The 19940-nt window shown below is 39.5% G+C and overlaps 1 protein-coding gene across 1 annotated transcript in view; it reads right to left on the bottom strand.

The window, feature by feature from the left end:
* The window catches only part of RHPN2 (rhophilin Rho GTPase binding protein 2), a 29680-nt gene extending 9740 nt beyond the window's left edge, over positions 1-19940 (bottom strand). The window contains exons 1-7 of the mRNA XM_063410671.1: positions 19749-19940; positions 9733-9848; positions 6476-6604; positions 3709-3784; positions 2638-2715; positions 1849-1973; positions 754-920 (exon numbers count right to left, since the gene is read on the bottom strand). Of these exons, the coding sequence (XP_063266741.1) occupies positions 754-920; positions 1849-1973; positions 2638-2715; positions 3709-3784; positions 6476-6604; positions 9733-9848; positions 19749-19817 (760 nt within the window). The 5' untranslated portion in view covers positions 19818-19940. The remainder of the gene's footprint in view (positions 1-753; positions 921-1848; positions 1974-2637; positions 2716-3708; positions 3785-6475; positions 6605-9732; positions 9849-19748) is intronic.

The raw sequence follows: 19940 nt of genomic DNA, 5'->3' as shown, positions 1-19940 counted from the left end.
TTTAAGCTGATAAATCTCCCATACAGTGCAAACCAATAGTCACATATGTTAGTGCAGAAATAAATCTCACAGTACATATTAATTACAAAGGACATCTTTAAATAGTATGTGTAGTACAGATGATACTTAAAAAACAAATTAGAAAATCTATTTTAAAGTCCCAAATGAAAACAAAAGACTTTGTAACATGTTAGTTCAAGGGACAGGATTGATTCCCTTTAATAGAATTTCTATTTCTCCTTGTTTGGGACAGAGATTGATTATTTTGAACTTGTTTGCCTTTGGAATCTACAGAAAACAGGTAGTCAACTTCCAATGAATTGCAACTTTCACCAGAAGAAAAAGCAAGATTAATTTTAAGACCCTCCTATGGAAAACTAGGCTTACAGGGTTTTTATCAAACCTGTCATTGTCTCTTGTACAGATCTGACACAATGTGCTGTCACTGAGGTAAAAGCAGTTATGCAGTGAAACAAGGACTGAAGCAGTTAATGCTCATGCTATAACTCTGACCTTTGAACTGCAGTTCAATAATCATTAACCACAGTATTCACTGTCTTATCTGCATGTTCAGACTACAGTTCCAGGTTTTGAATAAAAGCTTAATCTGAGCTCTTCACTAGGCTTCTTGAATGTCCCTATTCCTCCTTTTTTGTGTAATCAGGCCAGTAGAAAATGCAGAAATCTGTATAACATCAGAATGAGACTGGGGACATTTGCATGAAGACCTTTCCAGTATTTTAAGATGTGTACCTGCAGCTTTCTGAAAAGCATCAACAGCATTTTCAAGTCCGGCCTGGGTCTGACGGTTGCATCTTGTTCCAATCTGTGTGTAGAGAGCTCCAATGTTGAATACAACACTGGCTTTTTCAAGCAACAGATTTTGCTGACACACTGGGACACCTGTGAAGGAGTCATACCTTGGGAAACAGATATTAGAAGTGTTATAATTAGCAGAGTCCATTAAAAAAACAAGTACTTTCATTCTGTTTTTCTGAATGACTAGTGGAATTCTTAACTGTTCTGCTAGTGAAAATGAAGGTGAACAGAAACACCATTACGTTCTGCAAGGACAATCCACATAATGAACCCAAGCCAGGGAGCAGCTTTACTTGAGACAGTTTTCAGCAGGTTTTACAATAGTGCCTCCCTAAGGTCATTACATTTAACTCAGAAGTGCCCATAAAACATCACAGAGGTGAGGACATACTGGGGAAGTATCCCTATGTGCTGCTACACTCTCTCAGATGTTGCCAAAGATCAACCATTGGCACAGTCAGATCCTCTGCTGCTGGTGTCTGAAGTTTCTATTTGCAGTTCTGACCAGGAATTTACCAGTTCCTCTTGGCTACATGGTAGTCATCTTTTTTCATCACAAAAATTTTGAATTCAGAGTCAAATTTTGCTCTCAAATGTAGTAAATACTCCCTTATAAAAAGTTAAGAGTTGCTTCTTTCCCTCTTCTGGCCCAAGTGGTCTTCTTAATAAATTGAAGGAGGGGAATTAAGGTCTGACCCTGTTGCTTGTCCTCATTTTGTACACCTAGGTTCAGAACTTGGAAACATCTGTAGCTGTCCAAAATGAAGATTATTTTCTCTCTTTCTGCCTTGTGCTAACCTGTAGCCCAAATCATAATCCAGCCAATGGTTTCACTCTCAGCATATAAAAAAGAGTGTATTGTATTCAGGTTTACTCTTAACTACAAAAAACAAAATGGACAACACACACACTGCAGGGATTCAAGAGGAGACAGACACTGACATACTCCAGATTAAAACACAGCTAATGATCAACCAGTGTTCTGGGGGGTGGGAAAGGACTAAAGAGAAACATGAACTACACACTTACCATGTAAACAAAACTCCAATGTGCCTGGTGGGTGGGAAAAATCTGTTTTCTACATAACCAAGTTGCAGGAAATAGCTTATCAACATCTCAATGCCAGCTTCATCTCGGCTGGGAGTGCGGCAGGCCTTAAAGACAATAGATTAAAATTAAGTGCATTCTGTTGAGTTACAGGATGAATACTGAAACCCCAAAGATAAAGCTCTGCTTCCTTTGGGCTTCTGCATATCATAGAAATGTGTGGAATCTGAGAACAGTAAGCTTAAAGCCATATGGATTCATGCCAGAAGTTTTTCAGCTGCACATAAGTAGCACATAACCTTTAAAAAAGCAAACAGAATCTGTTTGGAAAGTCTCAAAGTTAATTAAATAAAGACTGTAGGTATTTTATGTTTCTAGCACAGTACAGGAAATAAACAATAGTTAGAAATACCCACCATTCTACCACAGTAATTTGCTAGATTAATCCACTTGAACATTCTTTCTGCTAAATTTAAAATACTTAAAAATAAAAAATAGACAAGACAATAGGCAAGACTTGGATAAACAAAATTTACAAAGTTACATCAATAGCTCAATTATTTTGGATAACTTCACCCGTTTCTTCACTTTTTCTTTACTCGGATTGTACAGCTCTTGGACAATAGAGATTCATGTACCACATCTCAGAAATGAAGTCAGTAAGATCTAAGCAAAAATGTTGTGTTTTGATTCCATACAAACATTTACAAATGTAAATACTATACACCTGTAGTATTGAAAGACCTCATAGTATACCATACTTGAACTTACTTGTCTCAGGTCCATGAGATCTGCTATTTCATCTTCATACTCTGAACTGTCTTGACTATAATGTTCCTGAATAAAGTCCTAAAAAAAGGAAAAAGATAAAAAATTGGAACATCTGAAATGATCCTAAACTTTTTTCCTGCAGTTAGAAACAGTATGAAATTGATTCAGTTGTGATTTGAATGGTGCCTACTCCCTTTCAGTCAACAGCACAATATAAAATAGCAATGAGACTACAATAAGACAGTGGAACTATGATTTATATCTTAGACAGATTTCACTGTGATGTAAGGGAACCAAACATCTGCTACATTAGCTCCAACTGGTTTTAAAACAACAACACTTAGTGGTTTTGAAAGGGACAAACAAACCCTGTTATCTAAAATGACAGGAGATCAAGTGACCATAAAATGTTAACAGAAAGAGACTGCCAACTTCTTGTGAGCTATACTAGGGCAATTCCACTTAAAATAACAAAGCTGCAATGATGACAGGAAGTGGTACCATGATCTGACCATGAAATTTAACCCACAAAAGTAAAAATAGAGACAAATGTTACAGTGATACAAGAGGGTTTACCATGAGATAAAAATCTATATTGCATAATACACAGAGGTTCACAAAATACAGAAGATGGCTCAAGTAGCCAGCAAAGTATATTAATTAACAAACATTAATGCTGCAACACTGCTTCCCAGCTGAGCTATCTTGGTTGGTGTGAGCTGGTGTATCACTACATTATGCAGAGTAAAACCTTAATTACTACTTCGTTTCATACTTACATCAGTAATCAATACTCCTATTAGAAACAAAACCATGGAAAGAATTTTTATTCTTTGGTTTAACTGTGTCTTCAAAGTGGAATTTCTTACAACATTTTTGGACTTCTTGTCCTAATTATATAGGAGCAATGACCCAAATAATTGGTAGTTAATTTTTAACACATCATGATCTTAATTTTAGGGCAAAACAAAAAATAATTTGTACCTAAATTACTTCTGTTTCTGTAAACAAATCTGAAATGGAAGTTATTTCTGTTAACTACTCATTCTGAAATGTATATGTAAAATTTACCTTGAGGGGGAGTGTAAAGTCTACATCTTTGGTTTCCTTTAGGCCAAGAGGTACCAAGGGAATACTGAAAGTCTCTCTATGGAAAAAAAGCAAAAAGATTCAGATTTTTTTCTGCTTCTGTTATAATTACTTTTATTTGATTTGATGACAGGAAATTCATACACTGATGGGTTAAAGAAAAATATACAGTTCCTTCCTGCACAAGAAAATCTGCCTAAAGGCCTGTACTTCTGAAGGAGAGAGTGAAGAAATCTACTTGCTTGCACTTTTTTTTTCATTTAAGCCTATTTTCCTTCAGGCAAAGAAAAGGAGACTCTCAAAGGCTGCCTTACTGCAATTTAACTCCAGAGCTGCTAGACCACAATAAGAGCCATGGTAAGTATCAGTAGTAATAATCAGTATTTTAGATGCTACCAATGGTTTCTATGTAGTAATTATGTGCATAACACAGGGAGAAGCAGGGCCAAACTATCCCAGCTTTCACAGTGAAAAGTCTAGCAGTAGAAGTCCAAGAACTACTTAGTTTCTAGACAATGCTAGGTGTTAACCTCTAGACAAGTCAACCCTAGAACATCAAAGGGCAATAAGGATGAGAACTGACTTAAAACTTCCAGATACATAGTTTGTTGTGTAGCTTTAACAGATCACTATCAAGCAATTATAAAGTTCATCTAATATTTTCATTTTTCCTGAGAACAACTTTTTGACTATCTAATCATTGTTTAGAGCATTCCATTACCAACTACAAAATCCCACATTCATTTATGATCTTGTCAGCAAAACCAGCTTTCTTACTTATGAAAATTTCATCTTGAGAGGGTGGCACTAGGCATGCAGCTTCTTCAGCAGGGAAGAGTCCTTCATGATCCAGAAAGTGGCTCTGTTAGCATGAAAAGAACTTCCAGGATACAGAGCCACAACACCATTCCAAATGGTGGAAATTATCCGATTTCTGATGAGGCTTTTAGAAGAAACCTCAACACCTTTACTGCAGATTACATCAAGGGTTTTTCCTCAAAAGGAAGTGAGACACATGGAAAAGAAATCCTAACTGACTAATTTAATCCATTCTAGTACCATCCACAGTCCCTGTAGATATCAGCATTGGTCATTCAAAGAAACTCAATCTTTTTCCACAGCTAAGGTGCCACACCCATGGAGCCATCATCATGAGAGTACAGAACAGTTAGGGAAGTGATGTTGGATTTCCAGAACTGACTAGAAACAGCATCACACTTCTCAATCCAGCTGAAATGTGTGCCAGTACTGGGAGGGCCAACCTTCAGATTGTTTTAACACAATACAGGCTAATCCAGTAAACCATGGGTGTAAACCATGGGTGTAACCTTATGTTGGCAACTGTGTGCACAATAGTCAGAGAGCAACTATTAATAGGTACTTGCTGTTAAAGGCTGGAGAGCAGTTACAGGGAAATTAACTATTTTCACTGATGAAACATTCAGAGCTTAGAATGGAAAGCATAAGAAAGGAAAACATTATTCAAAACAGATTGGGAAAGTAGGATCAGGAGAGAATAACAAGCATACTGCTGTCCAGCCTGAAGGCTTCTGGCTGCCTTGGGGCCTGACCTACTGCTCATCCTTCAGTGAGAATCCAAATATTTTTAATATTCTTTAGCTAGAAAAAGAAATAGTGCTTGTGGAGCCCTGCTCTTGTTTCCAAAGCCATAAATGTTCTCTGTGCTCACACGCATCTATAAAGACCAGTAAAATCTTGAACAAGAACCCCAAATATCAAAGAAAAAGACCAACCAAAACCCCCAAAATATTTCTGCATCAAGTAATTGTCAAAGTTTGCTATGGGGGTAGAGGGTAAGAAGTTTAGCACAAGTTGGTGTTTGAGAAAACTGCAACACAGATATTTTGCATCAAGTCAGCATTCAGTGGAAGTTACCTCTCTGGAAATGTGCTTCATCCTGTTACGTTAAGAAATCCCCTGTAATCCATGTGGAAGTTTAACACCTAACTGAGAGCAGTGCTAAGAGGGACCCAAAATTATGAAGCATTTCAATTTGTACCTTGAGCTGCTGTTAATCAAATAGTAAATATTTCATTTTAGAAGCAACAAGACGTGTAACTGATGCAGAAATCATTTCAGTATGCAGGCAATGAATACTCCTTAACTTTGAAGTTTTATCTTTGAGGAATCCATTGCAATTTAAAAATTAGTGTGCTCTTCAAAGTGGAGAAAAATATCTTGGAAAAAAATCCAACTTCATCTACTAAAAATTCCTCTGCTTTAGCCAAGGAATTTGTGTTTTTCTGTCACTGAAGGGCACATTCAAGATTACCTAGATTGCTCTAAACATCAAATCAGCATTGTGTTTCTGTTCTCCAGCTAAAGGGAGGACTGTTGTATGCAGCACCTTTGAGAAGACATATTACTGTATCGCTAAGTTTGTTCACTCCAGAATGCACTGAGCCCATCAGCCATCCCAGTTCTGGAAATTCTGCTAAGTGCCAACTGTTTGCAGCACAGTCCCAAAAGCTTTCAATCCTTGCCACACTCTTCTCTTCAAAGGAACTTCATATCCAAGGACTAGTGGCACACATTTCCCAAGAGAAGGACAAATATGCAGACTAACCCTTAGTCAACAAATCTACCATCAAGTATGTTCCCTTCCTATCCAGCTCTCTGTTCCTTCACATGATTAGTGTCCAACATTCACACTCACCTAGAAACAATTTTGTTTTCAAGGGTAAACAGAACATCTGTTAATAATTGAATAACTTAGCTTTATACTTACTCTGCATTTTGGTAAACTTCTACTGAGATATTAAGTCCTTCCAATTCTTCCTTTAAGATCTGCAGGTCTGAGTTTACAAAACTCAGTTCCAGTAGTACCTGCTCTCGTACTTTGTTGTTGGTGGTTGCTCTGCAGAGACATAACAATTTTTTATTGCTGGGTTTTCTACAAGCTTGGTTGACCCCCTTCAACCTCCAATGCAAGCATTCTCAGCATTTTTAAGATTTCTTTTTATCTCCTTAAGAGATGATACAAGATCTCATGTTTCAGAATTTATTAGGTTTTTCTGTCAAGAGAGTGCCTGGGATAGTTTGCAGATAAAAGCATGCAGCAACAAAAGATTTCCTGGGTGCCAGATCTTCCATGTATGGTTAAGGGTCAAGCTTATTTTCAGATACAATAATCAACGAAACTAAAGCATCTGAAACAGAATCACTATCCTATTTTCAGATTATGGGGTTTTTCTTGTCGAAGAAGATAGGTGGGTGGAGGTAGGAGGAGTCAGGAGACATTTTTCAACAAAGACTTCCCCATCTTATAAACTGAATAAAGATCTGTTGAGACTTCTGATCTTAAGAATAAAAGAAAACAACTTTCCCAAAAAAATTATTACAGAAGTATCTTTCAACCAGATCTTTTTAATACAAGACAATTTTCTCTATAATTTGATTTTGTTAGATGTAAATATGATTTTGCTTGTTTCCTTTGCCATTTGTGTATTTAAATGGCAAAACTTTGAACTGCAAGTACAATGGATGTTAGTATTTAACACCCCCTGACCATTTCTGTGTGATTACTTATTTGTGTATTTATATCACATTTTCTAAACTGATTCTCCATACTAACCATTTTATCAGAATATTACTCTTTTCAAGATACTAAGTTCATCTGTATCTATAAATCCACAGGTATGAGTTTAAGATAAAAGTTATCCATGCTTTAGATATTGTACCCCTATATTAGAGTCTGAATCTTAAGACAATAACAAACTTCAATTTGCAGCTTTGCATTTACCTTTAAGACAAAATTCACTTTCATAAATATTTATGAACAACCATCTCATAAATCTAGGCTCCATTTAGAGCAATTCTGTAGTTTTATGGAGCACTTTGATGAAGAACTAATTATTCCAAGGCTAAAATTCTAAGTTGGTTTTTCATATTATAAATGAGTTATCTGTGATTTTTCTATGCTGTACTTTACTGAATACTTTACATTGTTTAAATTAAGCAATGTTAACATCTGTTGCCTTCATAAGCCAAACTGGATACAAACATATGGTGGGGTGGATCTTCCTTGATAAAAGCAGCACCACACAGATAAATGGGTAAGTTTTGATGCTACAAGCACTTTAATTATGATATATTAAGGCTCTGTGTTTGGTCTAGCTTACCATCCTCCACAGGAGAGACTCTAATATCTTTTTCAGAAACCCCAAAGTTCCATCCAGACTGAGTTCTCTATTTGCCCTGTTGCTATGAGCATCCATGTCGATTTGATTACCTTTTCATGGTTTTTACACTGTAGACACTTTTTAGCAACAACCAGCAAAAGACAGCTACAGGGACAATGTGATATTGTCGAGAATCACATAATTCCATACTGAATTTAACTCAACTTCCAGAACAAAAGACAATAAAAAGGAGAGGAAATTTTAGAAGTTCTAACAAAAGTCTTTGCCCTATATGGATCATGTGCTTCAAGCCTAGCTCTTACTTTCAGCCAAAAGTAAAGAAACCTGTATTTCCAGTTTTTTTCTCAAATCCTACTCCAGGAGGCTTCTTGCAGACAGCAATTGGTTTGTTTCTTTTAGAACTTGATAAAATTCAAATAGAATCTGCAAACAAAGATTGTTTACATTTTTCCTTAGCAGACTGTAGATACAACGAGTCATGTGAATTGTCTAGTGGTCAGGTTACTTTTAAAATTGCTTCTTTCAAAGAACTAGCAAGTTTTAATAGTTCAACAGGTGTAAATTCATTCTAGATTTCTAAAATCTTAAAAATAAGTCTGTTCCTCTACTCTTAAGTAGATTTACTTCCCACTCCTGTAAATAGCAACTTCAGTATTTGAGCAGTTAATACTGGCATCAGAAACTGAACTTTAGGATATCTAAGTTAAACGTTAGCAGCTTTCACATTCGATATCACTCATCTCTTTAAGCCGTTCCAAAGCACTCCTGAATCGACAAGCAGAAACATTAACTGAATGCAGCATTCAGTTTCAAAAGCAGGTAAAATCAGTTTGCAAGCCATACAAAAAGTAGTAAAATTCTAAGTTTCACTCCTTAAGTCAATTACCAGAAAACAAAGCAAACTTAAGTCAGTCACAGAGGCTAAAACTACCTAAGTTTTCAACCTGTCACATCTTGATGATAGGAGATAAAAGCAGGTAACAGACAATAGGCAACCTATTGATTAATGACAAGTTTAAGGAAACTTAATTTATCCAAGCATTTTCACCTCTTTAACTATCTTTACTAGATTTTGTTTTTGAAGATCCATTGTTGCTCCAGTTGCAGAGAAACAGACACTACAGGAAACTACTGCAGATGAGAATTGGGATAATTTTCAGTTCTTCTGTGTAAGATTGGAAATCTACAGGCTGTTTGCCAAACACTTTTCACAGGGTGTAACAGCCTTAAGACAGGGTGCACATAAGGTTATTCCTATGGGGACAGTCACATATGAAAACATATCCTAAAAAATGTAATAGATGAAGTTACCTCAAACTGTCAGAGAATTTGGTGGCAACTGGTGGTAACTCAGCTTAAATTACGTGTGCTACCCTGCTACTCCTGTGTCATTATTACATGGAGTCAAGAAGGCAGTGGACAGTCCTTTCTACTATGCAGCACAGAACCAAAGGGTGTTGGAAAAAGCCAACAGCATAGCGGCAATACCCTGACTTGATTTAATTTGAGGAGTAAAAGGGACTCATTACAATATTCAGCAAGGTTGACTTGCTATTATCATTAGCAATAAAGCTGAACAAAGAGAACAACCTAAGAAAGTCTAATATTCAGCTCAGGTACTACAACGTAGCAGTACTCAAAATGCACTTGAAAGCAAGCAATGACTCTGTAGTGCTATAGCTTGAAAAAATACAGGGAGATTCACAAATCATTCTACAGTAAGAGATGCAGCATGTTTCAGGAAAAACAGAGAACATACAATAGCTAAGAGACTTCTACAAAATTAAAAGAAAATTAAACAACTGTTGCTCTGGCAAGAAAACTAAGAAACCATGACATATACCTTAAGAGATTTTCAGCACCAGCTCTCATTCTCACTGCTCTTAAGATCTGTTGGTTTAGAACAGCTCTTTGATTTTGCAGTTTGCTTCGTCCAGTCTCGGCAAGAGGATTACATCCCTAGAATTAAAAAAACAAGGGTTTTGTTGCTGTTGGAAAAAACTTGAGGGACTAACATTGAATTTAAATGAACTTTAATAGCACAGTTTCTGTATGAATACAAATGAACTACCTTGACAACAATGATGATCTGACATCAATGACAGTATTTCTTGTTTCAGACTCATTAAAATCAAAAGAGACCATGACCACAGTATATTTTATCATCAAAACTCAGACAGAAAATACTTGGTTTGGATCTTAAGTACGCATGTGAGCCAGTCTCTTCTCCCCTAAAAATATTTTCAAGGTATTTTGCAAATGCAATCAAATTTGACAGAATGTTTTAAAGTTTCTAGGATTTTATGAAAACAGTATCTGGTAAGACAGCAACTCCCATCAAAGCTTCTGTTTAACACTTGCAAAATATCAGAGTTCAATACTGGGATATATGCAGCCTTGAAATACAACTCTGTCCAAAACAGACAATGGTGCTCAAAGTTTGGGGCTCAAAAACCAGCTCCCAGTTTTAGGATCTCTGATCTTTCCTTCTAGTAGCTCACACCTTCAATACAATTCCTACCCCTCCTTCCCTAGGCTCCTCTCTTCACATCTCAAATTTACCTAAACAGAGCTTAACAGCGTAAAATGATTATACCTTCAGACTCTTATCAAATTAGACTCTTAAAAAGTCAAGTGTGAAATCTGGAATTCACAAGAATGCCCCCATTTATGTGCATACCTTACAAGACTCAAACAGCTGAAACCTGTGTTTGAGCAGGACTGAGCCATTGTATTCTGAGCACTGATAAGATAAAACTGCTATGGATGAATAGGACTGCATGTTTGTCTTTCTTTTACTTAAGGGAAACACAATTTTAACACCTTTTTAAAATATGTTAGAAATTTCCCTTCCACAGTTTATTCCTTGCCCCTGCCACCCCTTTTTTAAAAGTATTAAATGCCTTTGAATCTTAGTACTCAGAGTCCACCAGCACCTCTGGAGCCTTAACTAATAATTCTCAAGCAGATAAAATCACTGTTTTAAAGCTTAGCCTTAAATGAAGAATGTCCTTTTGAGTGGCTTCACTGAGTATCATTACAAAGCTTATCAGATTCCTGCTGTATTGTCCACTACACAAGAAGGAGGCTCAGACCTCTCTAAGTCTTCTTTCAACTACTCCAGCCACTGAATTATGAGCTATTTTGGACTTCTCCCTCTCAGTTTTGACAAAAAATATTAATTTTGTTTTCAGAGCATTTGAAAGTCTCTTAATGAGCTCTGAGTGGTCAAGCAATGACAAACCAGCAAAACAAAAGTGAATATTTAAATAGAACATGAAATTCTGATCATGTATTTGAAGTTCAAGTCTTGTTTTTGTTGTCAAGGGAAAGCAAATTGACTAGAAAACAGAGAAATGAGCCAATCAAACCAGACTGCTTTAGTTCAACTGAGAAGGCACATAGCCCATAATGTTAATTTTACATATCTAGTTTGAAGAGTTTATAATAAATAGGGAACAGGAAGTTTGTGCAAACATCTTCAGAAGCACCATTGCCACGTAACTTCAAAAAACACACCACACTGAATTACTACATTGAAATGTTTCTGCAGTAAAATACCACTCACAGCACAAGCCCACAGCTCTCTCCATTGAGAAAGCTCTCACAGCAAGCTTGACATGTGCCGATTTGGCACTGCCGAGGTTTTTAGCAGCAGGGGAGGGCCACAGAAGTAGCTTCTGTGAGAAGCTTCTAGAAACTTCCACCACGTCTGACAGAGCCAATCTCATGGCTCCGAAGGTGGACACGCTGCTGGCCCGTTCAGAGAAGTTGATAGCGTCTCTGTGATGACACACGTAAGAGGAAAATCCAACAGTGCACACGCGGTTTTTCCCATCTCGGACAGCCCACGCCGAGCCCTGCCCGGCCGTGCGGGTGCGAGGGCAGCGCGGCCGCTCCTCCCTCGCGGCGAGAGGCGGCACAGCCCGGACACAGTGGAAACACAGCCAGCGATTGTGACAGGGAACCCGGGCAAAATCAACCTGTGGGCACTGGGGGATCCTGCAGGAACCTCTGAATTAGCGGAACTTGGTGGCAGTGGTACCTATGAGCAGCACTTTTACCGCTCATCAGAGAAGACGAGGAAGTGAGGGAAAACAACAGGGCAGCAGCAAGGCCAGTGGGAGAGAACGAGGGGCGGAGGTGCTCCCTCTGCAAGCCGTGGTGAGGATCGTGGTGAAACAAACAATTTGTGATACATGAAGTGCACAGGGGATGCAGAGATCCACTCACAGCCCATGGGAAAAGTGCTCAGCCAGAGCGGGTGGATGCCAGAGCAAGCTGTGATCCAGTGGAGACCCGAACAGAGAGAGAGAGCCCCTGCTCTCACAGATAGAGAGGATCCTTGCTTCCAAACTAGAGCAGTCTATCTTTAGAGAGCTGCACCCTGTGGACGAATGACCCACACCACAACAGTTTTGGGATGACTGTTTGCCTGTGGGAGGGACCCCACAGCACAGCAGAGAAAAAACTCCTCTTCCCAAGCAAACAGAAAAAGATCTGGAGTGACGAACTGACCAAAACTCCCATGCCCTGTCTCCCTGTGCCGTCAGTGGGAAGGAGGGAGGGGCTGCAGGGAAAATAGGTGTTTTAAAGGCTTACTTTACTTCTCATTATCCTCCTCTGATTCTGTTAATAATAAATTTACTTTACACCTTTAAATTTGAACCTGTTTTGCCCTTAAGAGTGTTTTGTCCCAGTCCTCATCTCAACTCATGAGACCTTCCTTAATTTCCTTTTTGTTTTTTTCCTCTCCTCTGCCCAGCTGAGAGCAAGACACGGTGAGTAGACAACTTTTGTGGGTGCCTGGTGTTTGGCCAGTGTCAAACCATGACACACAGAGAAGATGAACTTTTTACTGGAGGGAATACACACTGGAGGGAATGCACCAAACTCATTCATTCATCTCAGATTAGAAGTAGTCTTTTAACTGTCAAACCCTTTATGCTCCTTTACACACAATTAAACACTAAGACAGAAGCAAGGCACACTTCAGTGTCAACATAGTCTTGTAGCCACAAGTTGCTTTCTGCTCTTAGTCTGGTTCTTTTTCTGGGATGCAGCTGTTCTTCCCCACTTTGCTTTTCTTTCCTTTTGTGTTCTGTATTTTTTTCTACTACTGCTATTCAAAGCTTTATCTCCTTCCATTCTATCCATGCCATTTTTCATTTGCACCTCACCCATTATTTCCTCTTGCTCTTGCATTCATTTTAAGTATTTAATTATCATCTCAGACCTGTTCTTTCCATATTTATGCACAGGTATTTCCTTCCAACTTCTTTCTTGACCACTTAGTTCAAGCATCCTTCTAAAATGTATCCTTGCCTTGCCCTTCAGGTTTTTCTGTAAAGCTGCAGTTTCCTCCCAGAACTCCCTGGCCCTTTCTGTGTGACAAACACATTTGATGACATCATTCAAATAACTTCTTTGCAGCTTCACTTCTGGGAAATTTTAAAGCAAGATCAACTGCCTGATTCCCAAGCTCATGAAGCTCTTAATTTCAATGAACTTTGGATCAAGCTCCCACTGAACAATAAGTACAAAACTGCAGTGATCTGAAACTCTGCAAAGAGAAAAAGCATGAGAGATGTTTCCCTTCATTTCAGGTCCCCAGGCACTGTTCTCTGTGGGAAGGAAAACTAGCCCTGGGCCCTAACAAGACAAAGCACTGACAGACCAAGGTATCCATATAACCCCCAGTGTGTCTGCAAGTATGACAATTTTGGTACGATGTTTCTTATGGCTAGACGAGTCTGTTTCAGGGTACACTAACCTGCTGCAAGCATATGGCTCCCATTAACTTCACAAACCCTTCAAGGAATTAATATTTAACTTTCTGGAAAATGTTGTGTTTTACATCTCCTGCACAGGAGATGAGGACACTCAGCTCATTTGTGTTCCATTGCTGGCTTAAACTCTTTATTCTAATCAAGCTGCCATGAAACTGATGGGTAGAAGCCTGAGTAGAGGACAGCAAAAATAACCAGTATGTGAAACAACCCCTCAAGAAATACAGTCTGGGAAAGATACCCCCTTGCATAAAGCACAACTTCTGCATCCTAAAAGGTCATTTACCAAACAGGCCCAAGCAAGTGCTTAGTTTTGTCTTCCTGCAGGTAGAAGATCCCTTTCCCAAACAGGATTTCTACATGGTTCACATCAGAAGTCCAGTCATGATGAACGCAAAAATCACGACTGTTTGCCAAACAATGAGTCATGGCAGTAAGTATTCAAAATTAACATAAATATGATTTACAGAGTAGTGGTTTCAACTTTTAAGATGAGCCACACTGTCTGAAGGTGACACAGAGTTGAAACTGGGTGTGCCTCCTTACTTAAAGGAAAACAGTCCTTTCCAGCCAGTGCAACCTGTGCTGCCTGTCAAGCCCAACAGTGTACACAAATGCCCATATCCTCCAGGTATTTAAACACGTATGTTTAAATAACAAGTATGTACGGAACTTGTGCACACAACTTCTTTGGTTCTAATAGCAATTGTAGCAAACAGCATATTTCACACCAGGATGTCTAGAACTGATCCCAAGTCCTGCTAAATTGTCATTTCCTTACCTTCTTGCAGTACTATAATTAATGTTTCTTTTTGGATGTTACCACTACTTCAGTTTTGAAAATGTAGCTATATATTGCAGATCTTTCAGAAGTACAAGTTTTATCTGCGTGTTTTGTTGTTGTTTTTTGTTTTAATAAAGAAGTCGGGAAGATCTGGTCTTCCAGAGCTTGGTCTACTTGTGCCATGAACAAAGTATTTTATAGTTCTAAGTGCCTGGCCGAAAGATTAATATAAAGTCAAAGAACTAATTATTGTATTAGACTCCAAATATGTATTTCCTACATGAACTCCATCTTGTCACAGCACTCTCTAAGCAAAATTAACATTTATATTTCATCAGAGACATCTGTCTCTTGACTAACCACATTTCAGATGATTCTTAGTTTCACATCAAGGCCTACTTTCTGTTTCAGGTTTTATGAATTTGTATATAATAAGTGGACTTTGGATGACAAGGGTTATGAATCATTGCTATGTTGTTTCTGTCTTGCCAGACAAGTGGAAAGAGAACAAATAGCCAAATAAATATTCCTGTGTCAATGCTAATGTTGATGGTTGCCTGGCTACTAATGACTTAAAAAGAACCCCATGAGCTAAACCCCAGTGGAAGGACAGGTGTGGCAGGTTGGTAAACTGATACATTAACAACAGGTGCGGGGAAGCCCTGCAGAAAAAAGCCCAAAAAGAGGGGAAGCACACAGAGTTAATTAGGGAAGTGCTGATTCATGAGCTAGTTACCATACCTATCATCTTCAGTCTGGTGCTTCACTTATGGAGATGCTTGATTCCACTTTTAGCCTTCTTCCCTGGCACAGGGGACTAATATACAATTATTCTTTCTGAATCAGCTTGGTCTATATGATAAGTATCTAACCTCACAGATGGAAGCAAAGTTTAAAGAAAGGGAAAAAAACTGCACCTTTGTTCAACTGATCAGAATCTAACGATTTATTAAGCTAGCTGTCCTACTGCTCTGCCTCTGTGAAGCATAGTGGACTGCTATCTGGAACAACCAAATTGGAGCTGGGATGCTTCATGTTGAGCCACCCAATACCTAGAGAGCTGCAGAAATGTTAAGCTTGGAAAAGTAACTATGGCTTTTTCTTACCATTTATTGCAACTTTCTGGCTGGTGAGAGAAATCTGAACAGTTATTACCAGTGTAAGGTGGTACAAAGCACAAAGCCAAGATGGGAAAAACATAGTAGAAAGATCTTGCAAGGTATCTCTTCCTTGCTCTGCTTCTACCCACCAAAAAAACACCCCCAAACAAACAATAAGGCAGGCATAGCCCTACTAATAGGTCATCACGTAAGCACTGGATCCTGTGACTGGATGAGGACTACATTATAAATATCCTGAGTTCTGTATGTTGATATGTGTCAGGGATAGTTACTTTGCAAAAGCTTACCAGTTAAGTGAGGTGGTGTGCTGAAAAAAAAAATAAAATTCAAAGGTAACTGAAAAACCCCATGAAGACATTTGAGAGGCCAAGCAAGTCACAGAACCATGGCAGGTGTAAAAAATAACCATGGTTAAGAGAAGCATCTCATGTAAGCAAAGCAGCACATGACAACAGACCTTTAATTACTATTGGTCTGTTGAAAAATACTTCTTGTCTAAATACTTTGCACTACTTTTAAAACAAATTGTTCTTTGCTCTTATCATTAGTTTTATCATTATTTTCATAGAGAAGAAAGACTGGGGGCAAGATTTGGATGGATGTGTGGGATATGCATTGTTGATTCACAGATTGCTATCAGTAACAGGGAAAGAATGTGAAATTCTGTACAGAATAGGTCAAGCTATGAGGCTCATGGTCCAAGAATACTCACACCACCTAGGAGAACAGGTACAGTGTGCCCTGGCAATGTACACTGAACTACGCCAAGATAAACAGAACAGTAGCAGAACCAGTTCCTGGTACATTATCTTCTCAGAAATTAAAAGGTTACAGGCACACTCTCCATCTTCTTTTTGATGGAAAGTAAGGTCCTTCTTCCATTTTGCCATACCCTCTTCAGGACACTAGCAAGGATATTTTTTGTTGTTGTCTGTTTTGCTTTCAAAAGTAAAGTTCTTCTCACAAGTTTGGTTGCAGTTCATGAAACAGCTAAAGAGGGCTGTTCTGGACAGGCAGTATAAGAGGAAGTGAATAGGGGCAACAGTGATAGAGTTATACATGCCCTGTGTGGCTGCACAGGTAATTCCTTAAAGTTAGATTATTAAAAAAGAAAAAACAACAACAAAAGACACACCAACATTGAGCCAACTAAAAGCATCTTGCAGGTTTAAGGAAAACTTTAATTTTGCATATATAAATGATAGGTCTTTGCTATGGGGAAAGAAATGGAAAAAGGGTAAGGGAAGGGAAAAGGTCCATCTGGAGCAGCTCTGCATCACTGGAAGAGAATGGGGAGAGTAAATCTGAGAAAGGGTGCAAGTGGACCTCAGTTGCTGGCACACATCACATCTCAGACTCACATGGCAGAGTCACCTTTTAGTGTGACAAAAGTCAAAGCAGGAAACATGACTGTGCATCTGTTTCCCCATTTCTAGTAAGTCATAGTTTTACTGGGCCCACTCCCTACATTAAAAAAAAAAAAGACTAAAGAAAACTTAAATAAATAAGTTGTTTTACATACTGCATCTTGAGGATACTGAGGGCTGCTTTCTGGTATGCTGTATTTAAAACTTCAAAAAGCATAATACACCAAAGAGCAAGAGAGATTTTGAGTACACTTCCCATAGTAGTCCATTCATCAAAAGAAATTATCAAGAGTCTAAAACAATTGGATACTGTACAAATTGCCCATTTTTTCTCAATTATAAAATTTCACTGTGCACAATATTCTTAGAAAGTATGGGAGGCAACCTCACCGTGTAAGTAGTGCTTGGAAGCCATGTTTGAGCAGGACTAATGCAAAGCAAGTGTTTTCACCTTGCTGCACAGCTTACAGGATTAAAAAGGTCAATTAAGTATCTTTTAACCTAAAAACACAATGACTATCCTTGGAAACTGATGTGATTCTGTACCAACAAAAGTGGTAAAACAACCCTCAAATCATTTCAGGAAACAAATAGTGTGATTTAGAAAGGAAGGAGAAAACAATACCAAGGTAACTCAGAGGGGAAGACCCATGGACACCCTCAAAAGCTCTGTCACTAATTTTAGTCCCATGAAATCACCAAGTATACCATTCAAAGGGACATGTGGATACCACATTTAAAGTACCTCCTTGGGTTCAGCTTGTACCTGTTGAACATTCCAGGAGTGGGATTGTTTTGGTGCATTTTTTTGTGTTTTGTTTTTCCTCCCCCTTCACCTCAAACTTCTAAGTCAGAATTTAAGCTCTAACTTTTGAGACCATTCAACTAACATATAACATATATAAGGTATACTGTTTTCCTGCTTATTTTTAGGAGCCAAAGGCATCTAACCTAATCTGAAGTACATAACTTTATTAAAGATACTTATGAGCTGGCTCAACTTTTCCAGGATCAGAGGGAAGAATGTTTCACTGCAGCATGTGGCTCACTGAGATATTATCAGATTCCCACTTTTTCATTACTTACATCTTAAAGCAATAAGTACTAGGAAAAATGCTCATGGGCACATTGATCTTACAGTATTTTCATATAGGAGAAAAACTTCATTCCTGTCCAATAGGCTTTACACTGATCTTATACTATTTCAGTGACTGTGTTAATCTGTAACATACAACAACTTAATTTAAAATAAACTCAGTCATTTAGCAAATCTGAGTGTAGAAAATCTACTACTCTTATGACCTGAGGTGCAACTTGGCTACTAAATTTCAGTTAGCCCTTATCAGTAAAGACAAATAGGTGGAAGAGTTGATTTATTTAACTTAAGTTCATGAAAAATCAACTTTTTTACTAACATGCCTCAAGGCACGAGCCTCCTACAATGTAGAAAACACAGCTATGAAAACTAAGTAATTACAGCTTGGCCACATTGTATGATTGGGAAAGACTGCTAAAGACTAAAAGTCCTGCTAAGGAGAAAAGTGACTTACTCACCAAATATTATAGTAGGATTACTCAAATGAGGAAGCCAGACAAGATTTAGTCCAAGTTTTGTTTCAGTCTGTCTAGTTATTTACAAGGTGGGAGTGATTCCTTGCAGCATGGCTGGCACAGGTAAAGCTTGGCTCTTTTCAACTAGAAACAGTTCCTCTGCTAAAGGGCAATGTTGTTGTTTAAGCTCCTGCAGGCTTATGAATTTGATAAATACTGTGGTAAAAAAATCAAACGGCCTGTAAAGAGTTCAACAAAGTAAAGCATATGCGCCTCCCTACCACGTAATGCAGGTGGCTGCTGAAGTTCGTAATGGGGCTGTTTGTGCGCAAAGACAAGCAGCAACAACCTGATGTACGCAGCTTTTTTTTACCCCCTCCATAGACTAGACAGCTCATGGTCTTGGATCCGGAACCTACACCGAAACCCCCGTGTACCTACACCGCGACTTGAAACATACGGACGGAAGTTACAGGTGCTGGGAACTTCAAAACAGCAAGGGAAGGCCGAATGAAAGCTCTCTGAAAACGGCACTCACTGCCCTTTACCTCCAGTGAAGTTCACAGGACCCCACAGGGCCGCATTACAGGCAATATTTAACTATAATTACTGTTGTGCAGAAAGAACTCAGGTGCAGCTTATAGCAAAAGCCGCCCAGTCAGTCTCAAAAGTAATTAGGGCAGATGTTCATTAGGAACTTCCTAACGAATCTATTAACTTCGTTACCTTGCTCCAGTAAACTTTCTTACAGGTACATAAGGCAATTTACTAGAGAGCGCGAGAGGAGACGCAATGAGTAGCAAACGGGGAAGAGAGCAAAGGGGGGGGGGGGGGGAAATAAATACAGACAGCAAAAAGAAGGCTGACGAGTGCAATTTCACTCACTTTGGGAAGTTACGAGGGCTCCTGTCCCTCGGGGTGACGCCCGGCTCAGGAGCAGGGGAGGGCCGCCAGGGTCCCCTCGCAGTGCTCCGCCAGCTCAAGGCGTGTGGCCTCGCCGGAGCCGCGCCGGCAGTCCCGGCAGCCGCGCTCAGTCAGCGCCGGGTCCCGTCCCGACCCCCAAGGCTGCTCCCCACCCGTGAGCTGCCACAGGACGGAGCCCACGACGCTCCGTCGGGAGAAAACAGACCGCGAGCGACGGTGAGGGGACCCCCAGCCCCGAACCGGCCTCGGGAGGCGCTGCCCCGGGCACACAGCGCAGTCCGCACGCAACCCACCCGCCCCGGGCTGGCTACCGAGCTTCCCACCTTCCGAAAGTAGCCGTCCCCCGCCGGCTCCGCCGCCGGGCAGCCGCGGGGCAGCAGGGCGTCTGTCATCCTCGGGCGGGCCGGCCAGCCGTCCTTCCGCCACTGCTACGAGACGAGCTGTTGTCCGTGAAGCCACGACCCTGCGGAAATGCCACCGCTGCCCCTCGGCACCGCCCGGCCCCACCTCCGGCG

The sequence above is a fragment of the Prinia subflava genome, chromosome 13 (assembly GCF_021018805.1).
Source record: "Prinia subflava isolate CZ2003 ecotype Zambia chromosome 13, Cam_Psub_1.2, whole genome shotgun sequence".
Taxonomy (NCBI): domain Eukaryota; kingdom Metazoa; phylum Chordata; class Aves; order Passeriformes; family Cisticolidae; genus Prinia; species Prinia subflava.
Note: the sequence above shows the minus strand (reverse complement) of the source record. Positions and strands in the feature narration are given on the sequence as shown.